This window comes from Dipteris shenzhenensis, chromosome 1 (assembly GCF_047967505.1).
Source record: "Dipteris shenzhenensis isolate YYH24624 ecotype China chromosome 1, Dip_SZ_1.0, whole genome shotgun sequence".
NCBI lineage: Eukaryota > Viridiplantae > Streptophyta > Polypodiopsida > Gleicheniales > Dipteridaceae > Dipteris > Dipteris shenzhenensis.
In genome coordinates this window covers 28,365,092-28,381,883 of record NC_141596.1, presented here as the reverse complement: position 1 = coordinate 28,381,883, position 16,792 = coordinate 28,365,092, and the positions used below count along the sequence as shown (strand labels likewise).

At 43.4% G+C, this 16,792-nt stretch overlaps 1 protein-coding gene across 1 annotated transcript in view; it reads right to left on the bottom strand.

The window, feature by feature from the left end:
• Positions 1-843: 843 nt before the first annotated feature.
• Positions 844-16,792, bottom strand: part of TTN8 (Structural maintenance of chromosomes (SMC) family protein) — a 54,702-nt gene continuing 38,753 nt past the window's right edge. The window contains exons 10-19 of the mRNA XM_087373888.1: positions 8,641-8,780; positions 8,412-8,501; positions 8,081-8,289; positions 7,799-7,968; positions 7,600-7,709; positions 2,281-2,451; positions 1,966-2,174; positions 1,628-1,879; positions 1,268-1,495; positions 844-1,157 (exon numbers count right to left, since the gene is read on the bottom strand). Coding sequence (XP_087230014.1) covers positions 1,112-1,157; positions 1,268-1,495; positions 1,628-1,879; positions 1,966-2,174; positions 2,281-2,451; positions 7,600-7,709; positions 7,799-7,968; positions 8,081-8,289; positions 8,412-8,501; positions 8,641-8,780 — 1,625 coding nt within the window. The 3' untranslated portion in view covers positions 844-1,111. The remainder of the gene's footprint in view (positions 1,158-1,267; positions 1,496-1,627; positions 1,880-1,965; positions 2,175-2,280; positions 2,452-7,599; positions 7,710-7,798; positions 7,969-8,080; positions 8,290-8,411; positions 8,502-8,640; positions 8,781-16,792) is intronic.

The window sequence follows — 16,792 nt, the reverse complement described above, 5'->3', positions numbered from 1 at the left end:
CATAAGCGACATCAAAAAATCCTAATTCTAGGTGAGACAACCACATGATTGGCAGGTGTTGCCCTTATGTCCCTTCCTTCTTATGTGCCCATGTTTCTCCATCCTACATTAGAGTTCACCCTGGGGGTTTGAGATTGTGACTATTGGGTGCAGTTGGTTCAATTCCCACCTTAGCACACACCCACACATGACTACTTGAAAATTAAGGGCAAAGCTAGAACATATGCGAAATTTGAAGATGAAAATCAACCGGTCCTGATTGCACTGTTCTTTCGATGCAATTTTAAACCAATCCTCTAGATGAGTCGTATGATTTCTTGCACCTAAATCAAGTTTCCATATCAAAAAAGCTCCGATCAATTGAGTCATGTGAAGATGAAAATCAACAAGTCTTGATTGCATTGTTCTTTCGATGCAATTGTAAGCCAATCCTCTAGATGAGTCGTGATTTCTTGCAGCTAAATCAAGTCACCATGTTAAAAAAGCCCAAATGGAGGAAAGTACATAGATGAACCAACATGCAAAGTTAGCTAGGTTAACCAAGCCATTAGGTGAGAATAGCCGTTCATGAGCGAGAAAATGAATTAAAAAGATACATTAGAATAGAAAAGTCCCTTAAAGGGATGCTATTTATAAGGCTTGGCACTCCAACTCCAATAAAGAATGCACAGAACTGGTCCCCAAAAACAAACTGAAAGCCATTGTCTTTAGGGACCTCAAAGAATATTGCAAAAAACTCTTGGGAAACGAGATTTTTTTCACAAATTAACGCAAATTGATAAAATAGCCACTATTTCTAAGAGATTATATTTTAATGTCAACATCGAATTTCATTATCCCATGAATACCAAAGCTTGAGGTGCAAATACGCTCTTTTTGAATCCCATTTATAGACAAGGAAAAAGCCAGATTTTTAACATCCAAATTACACTTGAGGTTTCCATGGTAGGCAATTGACTAAACGTCAAGTGCTGCTATATATACATAAAAAGATAAGCTCCACTCCCTTAGAAAGCAGCTATGTACATAAATACAGTCTTGAAACCATGGCTAGTGGAAAGAGACCATCTGCGCCCATTCATGTTTTGACTTGTATAAGACTGCACCCAACTTAATCACTATATTTGCTGAGGTCAAAAGTAAGAGTCCTGGAACAACTGCAATCCACAGCACTTTATTATATACCCACTACGTAGCTGAAATGCAATACCTGAAAAACTGCCCAAATTTTTTTAGCAAAGCAAAGATCAGTAAACCGCACACTTACCTTCGCTCAGAATCACGATAAACACCGACCAAAGCATCTGCTTTATCATAAAAGGAGTCTTTCAGTGATATGACCACGCTTTGGAATCCAACCCCCTTGCTTTCATTGTCTTGGCTTATTGCTTCATCTCTAGATTTGGCTCTGATGAAGGCTGCCACCTTAGCAACATTCAAGTTGTCTAAAGCTGCATCTACCTCATCTAGTACAAAGAATGGAGATGGTCGAAAACTGCAATCACAACAGGCCAAAAGTACATGGAACTTAGTATCATGACGGAAATTTAATTGTTCGATTGATAAACAGGTTTAAAAAAAGGACAGCCCCTAATTAAACTCTCTCCACCATCTTGAATCACTATACCTGTGGATAGCAAAAAGCAGTGCAAGAGCAGCCACGGTCTTCTCTCCACCAGAAAGCTGTTCCATGTCCCTAAAACGCTTTGTAGGGGGCATGGCTGTGTACTTGATCCCATATAAAAATGGCTCATCTTCATTCTCTAAACTCAAATAAGCAGTGCCACCAAGAGGGTGGGTATTACTCTGTGTAAGTTGCTTGTAGATCTTATTGATATTAGTGGAAATATGGTTAAATGCATCCATAAACCTTTCATACCTGCAAAATCAATAAATAGCATCGTTAATAATGTGTAACTATTGCTCATAGTAGCTGTTTCATAAATAACCAAAAAACTCGGAAACCTTTTTTGTTTGACACTGTTATATTTGTCAGTAATTTCCTTCGCCTCCCTCCTGGCTGCTTCAAACTCCTCAACCGCCTCCCTCTCCTTTTCACGAAGGACCTCATACTGATCCAAAGCTTTGAGATTTGGAGCAGTTCTTTCTATCTCCGAAGAAATGGATGCTAATTTTGCCTTGAACTCTGCCTCGAGCTTCTCTTTCTCAGTTGCCTAGATGATTTTACAGCTCAGTCAAATGGTCAACATCAACAGGTGGAGACACCAAATAACGTGAAGGGAAATGATCTGCAACAGCCAACTGGTGACAGATACCCACCTGCTGATGCAATCTGTTTAGATGTGAATAATCATATGTTGATAACTGTACACTTGATCCAGCAGAGTCTACATCCATGGAATCTGGCACAATGGGAAGCTTTATTTGGTCCAATTCGCAATTCTCCAGCACTTCGAGCCTGCGAGAGTTTAGCTGTTCAATTTGTGTTTCCTGTCAAAGCACCATCAAGAGATCAGCTCCATTACTTTACCTGTAAAGAAACCGTTTTCGAGAATCTGGTTGCTCTGTGAATTTCACACGATTTTGAGATTAATTCATATGATACATTGTTGATTGATATTACTGTCACACTAAGGCAATTTGTCTGTTCACGTTATACAAACGTGTTAAGACATAATTATGTCCCAGCAAGACTTGTCCTCTCCATAAGACGAAGCTTACTCCTCCAAATACCAGCTGAAAATATTATGTTTTAAACCACCAGCAGATAAGGAAAAGACCTAAGGCAAGGTTGCAATGGTTGCCGTGAAAAAGGCACGAAGGGCAACCAGCCAAGCAAAATTGGGCAATGAGGCACTTAACTTAACTATAGATAAACCACCCTATTAAGAAAAAGGTGAAGCAAGGAAGGGATAACATTCGAAAGGGGACTTCAAATTTACAAAATTATAAATTTCAATTTTTTATGAAGGGAAAGGAATGTAGGACCCATATGTAAGGACTCTTGAACACATGTTGTATGCAAGTCATGGGACAAGCATATTGAGTAAGCACATTTGTAATTTTGCACATGAACCCTCTCAAGTGTCACCTACCATTTGAGCCATCAAGTCATCCTCTACCCCACTGGCTTCTTATCCAGTGTCAATTCGTGATCAGTGGTCCACGGGTGTTGTTTGCCTTTCCTCACCACCAGAGTGAAGTCGAACTCCATCAGCAGCAAGAGGAGCCATCTTCTTGTACTGTTGGGCTTGTTCTCATCACGTACAACAGATCTTGGGTAAAACCTGAAGTGGTTTCACAATTTCTATCTTTTTTAATGGCATAAACCATGGCTAACCCTTTCCTTTCTATTCCACAGTGCATAAGCAGGCAGCCAAAACATTGGTAAAGAAGGATCAACCTTATCAAATCAATGCATAATCCATACGTCCAAGGCATGTGGCAAGGACGGTGTGCTGGTGTGCACATGAAGATGAATCCAAATAGTGCTGGAGGGAGTATGTTCTCTCTCGTTTTCGAAGGGAGTAAGGACGATGGATGGATGGATTGGATGACCTTCCTTTTTAGCGTCCTGCAAGACCAAATGTAGCCTATGGAACCCAAAACTGAAAAAGAATCCCCTCCTCTCTTGTTCTAAAAGGGATCAGGCCAAGAGTGTTGCAATTTGCTGGTGGAAATATTTGAAATACAAATGCTCCCCTACCCATGATTACGACAATCTGCAAAACAAATAAGGCAACGAAAAGCTTAGATTACGCCTCCCCAGTGCACACATGCTTCTCTTGGATATCATTTATAACAATTTGAGGGTTGTGTGCACTTCCTAAACTTGTTTACCTCAGTAAACAAAGCTCTGGCAAGATCTCTAATATCAGAATATGCAGAGCACATCATGTGATGTTTCTACTATCTATTTGGATGCATTTTTTTTTGTTTCTCATCTGTTTGGACCAGTCATTATACAGTCAATCCCTCTTATGATCATTTCAAAATCTCTCATACAGACACAACTCAGCTATTTTCTACACTTCAAAAAGAAATATGAACCTAAGGTTTGGAGGAGGCCCACAAGCCCACATTGGGGTGAATGCCTCAAGTTCAAGCTCACTTTTTGTGGGTAGAAGGCCATGGTACAAGGAGTTGCCATAGTCGAATCTCTCGGCCCACTTGAAGTCTCCCTAACCAAGGTTAGGCCCTTCCATACAGTCCCTCCACACTCATAGACCTAGCATCCTTCTCTCAAATTTTGCCATCATTGCTAGCTCCTCTGGCTGTGATTCTCTTGCGATTTGCTATCTCTACCCGTCTCTTCTCAGCACAAGCTCTGTAGCTGCGCTGAATTCTTTGTCCACTATGATATCCTCCTCCTCTACCATTCCTTTCAGCCATCATCTTGTCGTGGGCGATTTCTCGAAGCATCTTGCAGTTTCAATCTTCGCGAGTGTTTGGTGATGGAGAGCCACCACAGTAACAAGACTCCTTCCTTGGATTACTATCTTGTAGAATTGGAGGATGAAATCACCTCAAACCTCATTCCACGAAGACCAAAAGCTGTCCTTCAGGAGATGGGAGAATTTGCAAGAAGAGCTTTGGGAATCTCTTAGATATTATCAGACTCCACAGAATCAAAAGTATGTGACTAAAGGCTCTAATAAGTGTCAACAATGTGTCTTAGAAGCATTGCGTCAACACCATGTTCTTTATAAGCATAAGAGATCTCGCACTTGATCTCTAGGCACCTCAGCCTTTCTTTGTACTCACCCGATTTTGGGCTGAATTCAATACATTGTTTTCTTATGCTTGTCATAAGGTTAACTCTTAAGCTTTTAACCCACTTCTTTGTGGATGTGATTCTAAAACTTTAATTGTTTGTTGCTTATAGACATGAGAGCCTTTTGATTGCCAATTGGGGGTGTCTTAGATGTCTATAGCTAATTGTTTGATGAGAATCCTTTCATAGGGATCTAAAATCTCAAGGATTTCAATGAGTCCAAAGTTTTGGGAAACATGCTTAGCTTCCAAGATTTGATGGGTATAGATAGATGCTTCGACTCGGACGCTTGTCAAGGAAGTTTCTACGTGCACAGACGCTGCCTATTCTCTAGACCAAGAGTTGGTCCCTAGTCTCGAATTGCATCAATACTTTTCGAGAGCTTTTTCAATTTTGTGGTTTTTGGTTGGCCATTTGTATTGATAATTCGCGACAAATCCACAAACTGGAGTTTTAGCAATCATAGTACGTGGGGGTGTGGTGTATTCAGGTGGTATGGGACTCCATGATCCATCAATGTGACGGGGTTATGCCAGAGCATCCAGATTTATTTAGGACTCTGCGCCTACGAACACAAGACTACCTTTTCCTTTCTTAGAAGATAGGTTACTCATACAGACAATTATGAGATGCTCGCTTAAATCATAATAGAGTCTTTTAAAATATTGGTTCTTGATACTCAAGCTTCTTTGACATTGACCGGCCAAATTTGCTTTGAGTTAAGACTTTAGACTACATGTGAAAAGCAGATATTTTGACTTTTCAAGTGTGGAAAGTTAGATTTAATTTCACTTCCGAGACCTGGAAAGTGTAGATTTGATTCACTTTCGAGACTGAGGAGTGTAGATTTGATTTCACTACCAAAGGATGTTGCTTTTTGACCAGGACTTCATGCTCATGTTATGTTTCTGAGCAGGTGGCTCTCTTGGTAGGATTGTCCTTGAGTCTATTGGTTTGGACCAATAGTGAGTTGTTTCTAGCAAGTTGACTACTTCTTCTGAGAGTTTATCAGCTCAGCAGTCAGCTCTTTGAGAAAGGAAAGTATGTCATGTGCACGCTAGGGATAGGTAGGGAGATGACAGGCTAGAGTGCTATCCGTGGGAGCATGGGTCAACAGGATTGCTTTTTCACTTTTCTTGGTGAGCACTCTTCCTCGAGGCTACAAAGGGAGGGCCAGGGCCATAGTTGCACACACTGGCCAGTGAGGGAGTAGAAGTAGGAGCTACCAATGCAGATGTTCACCAGGAGGTATGGGATGCCAAGGGTGAGGTATGGCTTGTAGGGCTTGCAGTTTCCACAAGGCCCTCTAGCCTCGGCTCAATGGGGCCAAGTCTGGATCAGCATGGTTGGGTGTCGAGTTGCTTGCATATGATTCTAGTGTTGTAGACCATGGTTTCGATAGGGTTACATGACTTTAACTTCTGAGGGCCATCAGAGGTGTTGGTACGCACATACACGAACATGGTTTGAGCTCCACATGGACAAATTATCCCCCTTTCAATATAGCATTGAGGCGCCTCCTATTCCAATCACCTATCACGAGGTCAATCAAGTTATCCAAGAGGATCTCTTACAGCTACACACATTCCGGGCCTAGTTGGCACCCAACGAGCTCCCTATGAAGCTCAATCTTCTATAAGGAACACTGCTTATGGATTTCAGAGGAGGGCTTCATTGAACCATTAGGTTATACACTGATTCACCTCCCCCATTCCTTGAGCTATTGATTGGGCATTCCGTGTCTCATCAATCCAACTACGCACTGGAGTGGGCAAGCTAAGGTCATACATAAAGAGGGCATCTGTATTGTATGTGATCAGCAGGAGATCAAGTCAAAGGACCATTTCGCTTTTAGATGCCCGGTATACTATGAGATCCGACGTCATTACCATTGTCTCCTCAAGGATAGTTTCAGACCCCTCTCTAATTTCTTGCCTTATCCAAAACAGATATGCCTAGCAACGTTCATTCATCAGACCATCCAACACAGAGCATCTACTCAAGACACATAGGAGAGATCAGGGTGTACAACTAGACTTGATCGCTGCCAGATGGCACGGACCAGTAGGCCCCAGGGAGATGGCGTGACAGTTGCACTAGTCCTACACAGGGCCACAACTAGGAGGCCACAACGGACCACACACATCGACCGCCGCAAGTGCTGTGTCAAAGGTTTTATGCCATCACAGCCTTGTACACCACCAGGCTCCCCCTTGGGCTTGACCCCTCCATCAGTTTCCAGAGGATCATCTCAGTGATGCTATGCCACAGCATCCTCTCCATGGGCTGTTTAAATGATTATGTTGTATTTTTCTTGGGTGCTGATGCCCGCTTAAAGGCTCCACCCATTGAGCTCATTGTATCTGTAACATAGAGCCTTTTAATAAACTTTCTTTCTTTCTTTCTTTCTATCTCCCTTTGTTGCCTCACATTGTGCAGTACTTTCAAGACAGTTTTTAGTCCATTTCTCCATAATTTGGGTCTTCCTGACAACTTTTACATGTCTGCCAAGCAAATACAGAAAATCAAAGCTGTGACCATGAACCAGTGTATATATTTTACTCTCCTCAGGTTCGCTGCACAACCAACATTCAATTCACCTTGCTAGTCACTGAGTCATCCAATGTGAGACCTTGAGTGCACAAAAGCATATAGAGAAATATAAACCTCGTAGCAACCTGAGCTCAGAAGTTCTTTTTCCTCAGTAACTCTTCAATGCAAACCATGGGATAAAAGTGAAGTCGGTTCTGGAAGACCTTCCATTAATGAATATCAGAGAAATTCTTTTCCTGATAGACTTGACTCATTTCATAATTGAAAATGACAAGTCATTGACTGTGTATGTAGATGTTCTGAGAGAGAACCTTCACAGTCATTTGCCGCTTCAGTTTGCCAAGGTTTGCAGTATCACTGCTTGCTTGTTTTTTCAACTCCTGTATTTCATTCTCAAATTGATCAGCTTTGGACTTTATTCCTGCATCACAAAGAAAATCTTCAGCATTCTTCACGGCAAAATAATTCCACTCTTTTGTTTTTACCCAAAACAAGCCTTTCCAAACCCACCCTCTGCCTCTTTTTTCATTTCCTCTAATTGTTGTGCAGCTGTATCCATGGCTGCCTTTTCTTCGCTTTCGTGGCTCTGCACCCTGATCAGCTCTTCCCTCAAAACCTCAAGAGTGGTAGATATCTTTCTCAAGGGTGCCTCGGTATCTCTCCTTTGTTCATATTGCAGCCTGTAAAAACCATCCAATATCAATGATTGGACATGGCAATGTTCAAATACTAAACATACTTGGACACTATAAAATATTGTATAACACTTCATCAACGCATGTACAGCCTTACTGATTTTTCAGTTTTGAAATTTGACTGCTCAAACTGAGTCGCCTTTCTGCTAACTCCTGGGCAGCTCGTAATTGATTTTCTTCATATTCACGAATATTTGCAACTCCAATAGATTCACTGAAGTCCTTATAGATTCTGTCAATAATTTCATTGATTCGGTTTTCCAGCTTCACGATAGCTTTGTTCCTGTTCGAAATAATTTCCTGCACCTGCAACAACAAATCACATATGTTACTAACTATGATGAATAACTAAGATGGACCAACAGCACTCAATATAGTATGACAGCAAGCTTAATGGCAGTCAATATTTTTAAAAAGGAGATATTTGCCTTTTGAAGCTCTGGATTGACTCGATCAATCTCCCCCTTTATGGCCTCCCTCTGTTGAGCAAGCTTGGAGAGCTTATCTTCAATATTTTTCTACACCATGAAAAGTCAAAAGAGCATGAAAACTGGCCTACACAGACTTGGCAGGGAAAAGAAACAAATAGTTACTTCACTTCTAATCTACCCATTCAGGAAATCTTCTTAACCACCTGATCGCGCCATGAGAAAGTACCTTTTCGATATCCGCATATTGTATCTTTCTCTCCAGTCCACTGATTTTTCCAGCTGCTTCAGCTTCTCTACTCTGCATTTCCCTGGCAGACCCTAGCTCTGCCATCTCTGCCTCATAGCGCTCCTTGTTCTTCTTTAACCCTGAGAAATGAAAATAGCATGAATATGAATTTCAGGGAGGACATCTACCATTTAACCTGATGCGGGTTGAAAGTTTTCAGAATATAGCAGCTCAAACAAAGGTTGCAGCACAAAGAAGAAAATGACAAATAAAGCAGTATAAAGATATAATGCTTCCATGACTGTTTCCAAGCAGTCCCTAAACCTGTTGCCCCTCTCAAGCCTCTTTGCCACCCTCTTCAGCTGCGTCTCATTCCCAGCTCCTGCCTACCTCTGTCTACTCAATAAGACCTCAAACCTGTCATGTTCTGTCACCACAATGTAAATATCCTAAGTCAAAGTACAGTTGACCATTTATCTGATCATAATTAAAGAGTTTTTATCTGTCTTAATTATGGTCAAAAAGTTCTTTTAATGGCCAAAGAATTGACTACGGTCAAAGACACTTGACTCTGGTCAATAAACCTGACATCGGTCGAGGAGACTTGGTTTATTACCAAGAGGGTTAACTGCCAGAGAACCACAGAGCTGACCACGGTCAGAGAGTGTTGACTTTGGTCAACGAGACTTGGCATGCGCCAAGAGGGTTAACTACGGTTAACCAAGATGTGCCAACTTTGGTTGGAGAGACTTGACTATAATTAAGGCGCCTCGACCCTTGGTCAAAGCCCTTAATTATGATCAAGAGCATTGACTTCGGTTAACCCGAGAATAAATATATATTTTTATATTTGTTATGTGTGTACATGTGTTCAGTGGGGACACCCACCGTGACTAGAATTAGTCCACAGTGTGTTATTTGCATGCAAAGCACTAACAATTAATGGGTACCATGGTGGTGCGCTTTAATTAATTGTTGCAGGTACTAGGAAGAGTTATTTTCCTAAGCGCCACGGGAGCCTAACAAGAGTCTAGGAGGCGGTTCGCGTGACCAAGTGCTTCGAAGACTCTAGAGTTGCCCTTAGTGGCATGTAATTAGGAAAGTAATGTAGAAATTGACAAGTGGCTTGTTGCCAAGAAGGGGAGCCTTAGAGCTCATGTAATACTTATTCACGTTTGGATTTTTTGTATGAACAGCTTCCACGCTGAACTCTTGTACTCAGTTTTCTCTCAAGTAATCAAAACCTTCGGGGGGGTCTAGCCCGACGATTGTCCTGGGCCCTAGTGTCTCTGTTGAGAGAGGGAAAGAGGGAGAGAAATGAGAGTGTCTCTGCAGTTTTTTACGGAAGGATTTCATTGGTATCAAAGCCGGATTCATCTATTTCCTTGGAGATGACAATCTTGAGCGTAAAGTATCCGTAAAGAGGATACACGGACTTCTGATAGTATGGCGGAACAGGGCTTTGACAAAATAATTTTTTGCCGCACAAGTGTGGTGAGTTGGTCTGTATATGTAGGCGCTCATGCAAGCAGTGCACCTGCGTAGACCCAACCAAGCAAGCTAGCCCCAAAACCATCTCTCTTTGTGATTCCGTGGCATAGAACTCACCTGACGTGCAGCGTTGATGCCATGCTACAACTATGCCTCCGAAGACTACTCTTCGCAGATTGCACAACCAACAAATGCTATCAGAAAGGCACTGATGAAGCGTAAACGGACGAAGCTGCATCTGCTTTGAACAACTTTCTTTTATCCCTTGCAGTGGGCGCTTCGAGAACAATAGAGTAGACCACCAGCCCGTGAACGCGACGGCGCGTGATTGTTGTATAGAGTTTTTGTCACCCGTTTTCATCCAAGGTTCAACCTTAGGGTGACGTAGCTTTCGTGACATGGCAGACGTGTATTGTGCTGATGTTGTTGGGGTAAAGGCACATTGCCTACCCTTATATTAAAGAATTAAAGTTAGGACACCTATGACTGTCTTAAGACAGTCATAGGGTAAACCTAATCCTAATAAAACTTAAGTGAGTTTGTGGTGTGGCTCACTCAACACTTCACACCCGCACTATTGTGTCTCTCTCTCACTCTCACTCTCTTGCTCCCTTTCCACCTCTCTTCCCCCTCTCAACTGGTATCAGAGCCTACTTAGCTCCCCTCTTCCCTACCCAGCCCCCTCTACCTCGACCTAACCCGTACCGTACGGACGTACGGACAGTTCCGTACTGCCGTACTTCGTCCGTACGACCGTACGGACCAGGCGGACCAGGGCGCAGAGCCGTACGGCGGTCGCGAACTCCAGGGCGGCCAGATCTGCACGGGCATTGTCAGAGCATCACGGCGGCGCAGCAGTCGATGGCGCGGGAGCAGTCCAAGGCGGCGGCGAGCAGCTAGGGCATCAGAGCGGCGCATTTTCGAGGGCTTCACAGGTGGCGGCGGCGCACTTCGCAGCTAGGGCTTCACGGGTGGCGGCGGCGCATTTCGCAGCTAGGGCGAACTGCTACAGCTGTACAGCAGCTGCTGTACACCGCGACGCTGCATCTGCAGCTGTCTAGCTGCTGTGTGCAGCTAGTCCTACTACAACCGTACGGGCTGTCCGTACAGTCGTACGGACTGCCGTACAACTGTACGGACGACAGTTCTTCACCCAGGAAGCTGGATCTCCTTCGACGTGCATGTGTGCGCGTAGGGAGCCAGGCAGAGCCTCGTTTTTTTTTCTTGGGAAGTGTGCCTACAGCAAGTCGAAATTCTTTTTTTTTGGGGGAACATGTACCTGCTGCAAGGACAGAAGTACAGCAGGACAGCCGGAGCTTCTATGCATTTACTGAGGAAAAATCTCAGTTTTGAGTGAAATTATCAAAGGGCTTTTGCCTAGATGTGTTTGCAGTCTATGCCTTGAGGCAGTGTGTAGCCAGGGAGCACACATTTGCTTTATTTCCGCAGTGCATTTGGTGACATTTGTTGCAGGTCACATTCTTTGTACACACTCTGAAAATCTCAGTTGAGCCACGCTTGGTCAGGGCGCATCGAGTTTACTCGGTCCCTAACTGCCCATCGTTGACAGTGCTCAAAAGATTTTCTTCTGGGTGTTTGTACTTTGTGGTTTGTGTTGTTACTGAGTACACAGAGGCAGTCTATGCTTTGCACATTGTCAGGTACAAGAGTCAGAGAGATTTTCATATTGCATGCTACCTCATTGTTGAGGTGTCCTCCACTTGATTCAGGTGTCAGATCAAGGGGCTTTTGCCCAGACTTTGTTTGATTGCACTTGGGTTACCAACAGAGATCTTCAGATGCATTTTCTCCCCTTGGTATAAGGGTGATTGCTTGGGATTTATCCCATTTCCTGTTGCAGGTTTTGTGTGACAGGCTGAAGAGTCATTTACTGTTTTTGGGGTGTCAGTCAAGTATTTTCTGCAATTTGAGACAGTGACATACCTCATCTGAGGTGGGAGAAGTGATCAGTACAGTCAGTACAGCAGTGTTTACAGCAGTCTGAGTGGTTTTGTCAGATAATTATGCACTGTTAAGCTCTTGTTGAGCAGCAGCAGCAGTCTGAAATTACTGTTTTTTATGCCTCTTTGAGCACAGAACAGTTTGTCAGAAGGTACAGTACTTGCAGGGACATTTACTGTTTTGCTGCAGATTTTACTAACAGTAAAAACAGCACTTTTGAGAGTGCTACTGGCTCTTGAATAGAGCAGGCTTTTCTGAGAAATCAGAACTTTATTATTCAGTCTTTTTTACTTCCAGGGAGTCAGGTATTTTCCTCATCTGATATGGCATCAGGAGGAGGTGATTCTTCAATTCTGAACATAAAGAAACTGGAAGGAGCACATAACTATGCATTATGGGCAGAACAGTGCTTGAATGTTCTTCTGTTAAAGAAGATTGCTAAGCCCATAAGGGTAAAGGGTGTCAAGCCATCTGATATGGCAGCTGATGATTGGGAAGAGCTTGATTTGTCTGCGAGGGCAGCTATTATGCTTACTATTTCAGACACTCTTGTGTTCAATGTACAGGCTGAAAAGACCTCTTATGGTCTATGGCAGAGACTAGAGGAATTGTATGCCCAAAAGAGCTCAGCCAGTAAGGTTTATTGGCTGAAGAAGCTGGTCGATCTTCGCATGAAGGAAGGTACAGCTATGACCTCACACTTGAGTGAGTTCAATGCTATCTTTACACAGCTGATTGCACAGGGGTTGAATCTTGATGAGGAGTTCAAGGCCACTTTCTTGTTGTGTACCCTCCCTGAGAGTTGGGACACTTTCAAGACCACCCTGTCAAACTCAAATGCCACTCTTATTTATGCTGATGTAGAGAGCTCTCTCCTTATGGAGGAGATGAGCAGGAAGAATAATGCGGGCAGCAAGTCTTCAAATGCTTTGCAGGTACAGGATAGAGGCAGGACTCAGCAGAAGGGGAGATCTGCTAGTAAGTCCAGATCCCGCAGTCAGTCCCGTGGCAAAAAGGACATTGAATGCTTTTATTGTGGCAAGAAGGGACATGTGAAGTCGAAGTGCTTCAAGTTCATACGGGATCAGAAAGCCAAGAAGGCTGAAACACAAGATGCAGGAAATGCAAGCAAAGGCAAAGGCAAGGCCAAGATAGTTGAATTGGATGCAGTGAATGTTGCAGCAGAGGACAGTGACAGTGACATACATGATGTTTTATGCTCTTCTGCTGTAATAGCACATGCTTTGGTTATTGATGGCCATGACATGCACACCTGGCTCTTGGATTCAGGTGCCTCTTTTCATGTTACACCTCATAGGGAGTGGTTTACCTCCTACACAGGTACTCATGGAGTTGTTCATCTTGGGAACAACTATGCATGTCAGATTGCAGGGATTGGCAGTATAAAGATAGTATTTCCTGATGGACAGTCATTTATGCTTGATGGTGTTCGCCATGTGCCGGAAATCAAGAAAAATCTGATTAGCACTGGCTTATTAGATGACAGTGGTTACCACACCACATTTGGGGATTCCAAATGGGTGATTACTGATGGCCAGACAGTAGTGGCTGAGGGTTTTAAGAGTGATACCTTGTACCCTCTTTATGTTTCCAGTGTGGGTAATCATGTTGTTGCCATAACCGAGCTGCCAAAGGTTTCATTGTGGCATAGCCGGTTGGGACACATGTCTGTTATGGGAATGCAAGAACTGTCACGTTTGGGTTATCTGCCGCCTCTCTCTTTTTCAGATTTGCCTACTTGTGATCATTGTATTTTTGGCAAGCATTCTGTGACTCCTCATAAGAGGAGAACTCCCCAAAATAGAGCACCACTTGATCTAGTGCACACTGATTTGTGTGAGATGCCACAGTTATCACTAGGGGGTGCCAAATATTTTATTACTTTCATTGATGATGCCACACGTAAGGTGTGGGTATATTTCTTGAAGCATAAGGGAGATGCCCTAAATGCTTTCAAGAGATTTGTCGCTCAGGTTGAAAATCGGACAGGTCGTAGGCTGAAATGCCTAAGATCCGATAATGGGGGTGAGTATGTGTCACATGCTTTTGTGCAGTTTTGCCAAGCTAAGGGCATCAAACAGGAACTCACAGCTCCTCATAATGCATCTCAAAATGGTGCCAGTGAGCGGATGAATCGAACTATTCAGGAGAAGGTTCGATGTATGTTGTCTTATGCTGCATTACCCCATGGCTTTTGGGCAGAAGCCGTGCAAACAGCAATTCACATTATTAACAGGTCACCAAATAAGGCTTTGGAGTTGAAAGTGCCAGAGGAGGTGTGGTCTGGCAAGCCACCCTCATATAAGCACTTACGGGTCTTTGGCTGCGAGTGCTTTGCTCATGTACGCAAAGATCTACGCACCAAACTGGATCCAAAGTCTATCAGATGCATCTTTATGGGATATGGTGATGAAGGTGAAATGGGGTACAGGTTATGGGATCCCGTTAAACGGAAGATTATACGCAACAATGATGTCATCTTTAAAGAAGATAGTGTACACAAGGAACCCGTGCAACCTGTGGAATACAGGAGGGTTATTTATGATGATGTTGGACAGCAAAGAATGCCCATTTATATGCAGCAGCAGCCTGCTGCAGATCACCCTGTTCAAGAGGGTATACAGGCTGAAAATCAGCCAGATAATTTTGCCAATGATGCACCACTGGATGTGCCAACTGATGGGGCTGTAGAACAGCCAGATACGGTGGTACAGCCACCTGTTATGCATGAAGACCAGGCTGGACAGCAGCCTAATCCGGAACAGTTTGTTAGGAGGAGCACCCGTGCACAACGGCCTCCTGTCAGGTTTGTTCCAGGAGCCAATAATGTGGCTGATTTTATCATGCTGACAGATTGTGGTGAGCCTTCCAGCTTCAAGGAAGCTATGGGAAGAACAGAGAAAAAGAAGTGGGAGAAAGCCATGCAGTCAGAAATGGACTCTCTACTTCAGAATGATACATGGGACTTGGTGCAGTTACCTGCAGGCAGAAAAGTTTTGCCATGCAAGTGGGTTTACAAAGTCAAAGTGGATTCAAATGATTTACCTCGGTATAAGGCCAGATTGGTTGCCAAGGGCTTCAAGCAGGAGAAGGGCATTGACTTTGATGAGATCTTTTCCCCTGTAGTCAAGATGACTACTTTGCGAGCAGTGTTGGCTCTTGTTGCTCATGCTGACATGAATTTATGTCAGATGGATGTGAAGACAGCTTTTCTTCACGGAGATCTCCATGATGAGATCTATATGAGTCAGCCAGAGGGATATGCTGTTAAAGGGAAAGAGCAGCTTGTGTGTAAGCTCAAAAGGAGCTTGTATGGACTCAAGCAGGCACCAAGAGAATGGTACAAGAAGTTTGATGCATTCATGCAGTCCCAAGGGTATCATAGGTGTGAGACCGATCATTGCTTGTACACCAAACGGGCAACGGATGGCAGTTTGATGCTACTCATTCTATATGTGGATGACATGCTTATTGCCAGTAAATCTCAGCATGAGATTAGTGCTTTGAAGAAACAACTGCATCAGTCTTTTGACATGAAAGACTTGGGTGATGCAAATCATATTCTTGGCATGCGTATTACTCGTGACAGGTCCAAGGGACTTTTGTTTCTGTCACAGAAAGAGTACATTGACAAAGTACTGCAGAGGTTTAAAATGGAGGGGGGGAAGTCCATTAGTACCCCGTTGCCTCCACATTTAAAACTCAGCAGTAAGGACAGCCCCAGATCAGATGATGATAAGGCTGAAATGGCCAAGGTTCCGTATGCATCTGCAGTTGGATCTTTGATGTATGCCATGGTTGCCACTCGTCCGGATATTGCTTTTGCGGTGGGAGTTATCAGCAGGTATATGGCAAATCCAGGCAAGCGGCATTGGGAAGCAGTGAAAGGTGTCTTGAGGTATCTCAAAGGTACCAAAGACTTGTGCATATGCTATGGTAGGCAGGATGCTTTGGTGCATGGTTTTACAGATTCAGACTATGCAGGCAATGCAGATAACCGGAAGTCTACTACCGGTTATATTTTTACATTTGCAGGAGGTGCTATATCATGGGTGTCACGGTTGCAGAAATGCGTTGCACTATCAACCACAGAAGCTGAATATGTTGCAGCCACTGAGGCTTGCAAGGAAGCAATATGGCTTACTCGGCTGGTGAAAGATTTGGGCATTACAGGAGATATGCCAGTTTTGCATTGTGATAGTCAGAGTGCTATCATGTTGGCAAAGAATCCGGTTTTTCATCAGAAGACCAAGCACATAGAAGTGAAATATCATTTTATCAGGGAGGTACTGGAAGACAAGCGTCTTGAGCTTGTGAAAGTACATACTGATGATAATCCTGCAGATTTGCTCACTAAGAGCTTGCCTACAGAGCGGTTTGCACATTGCCGCCACATCATGGGATTAGGATGAGACCATTCTTACTTTATGGTCTTGTATACAGTAACTGTATATTGCTGTATTTTTATTCTTTTCTCCCCTTTAGGCACATTGGCCTTTAGGTGGGAGGTTGTTGGGGTAAAGGCACATTGCCTACCCTTATATTAAAGAATTAAAGTTAGGACACCTATGACTGTCTTAAGACAGTCATAGGGTAAACCTAATCCTAATAAAACTTAAGTGAGTTTGTGGTGTGGCTCACTCAACACTTCACACCCGCACTATTGTCTCTCTCTCTC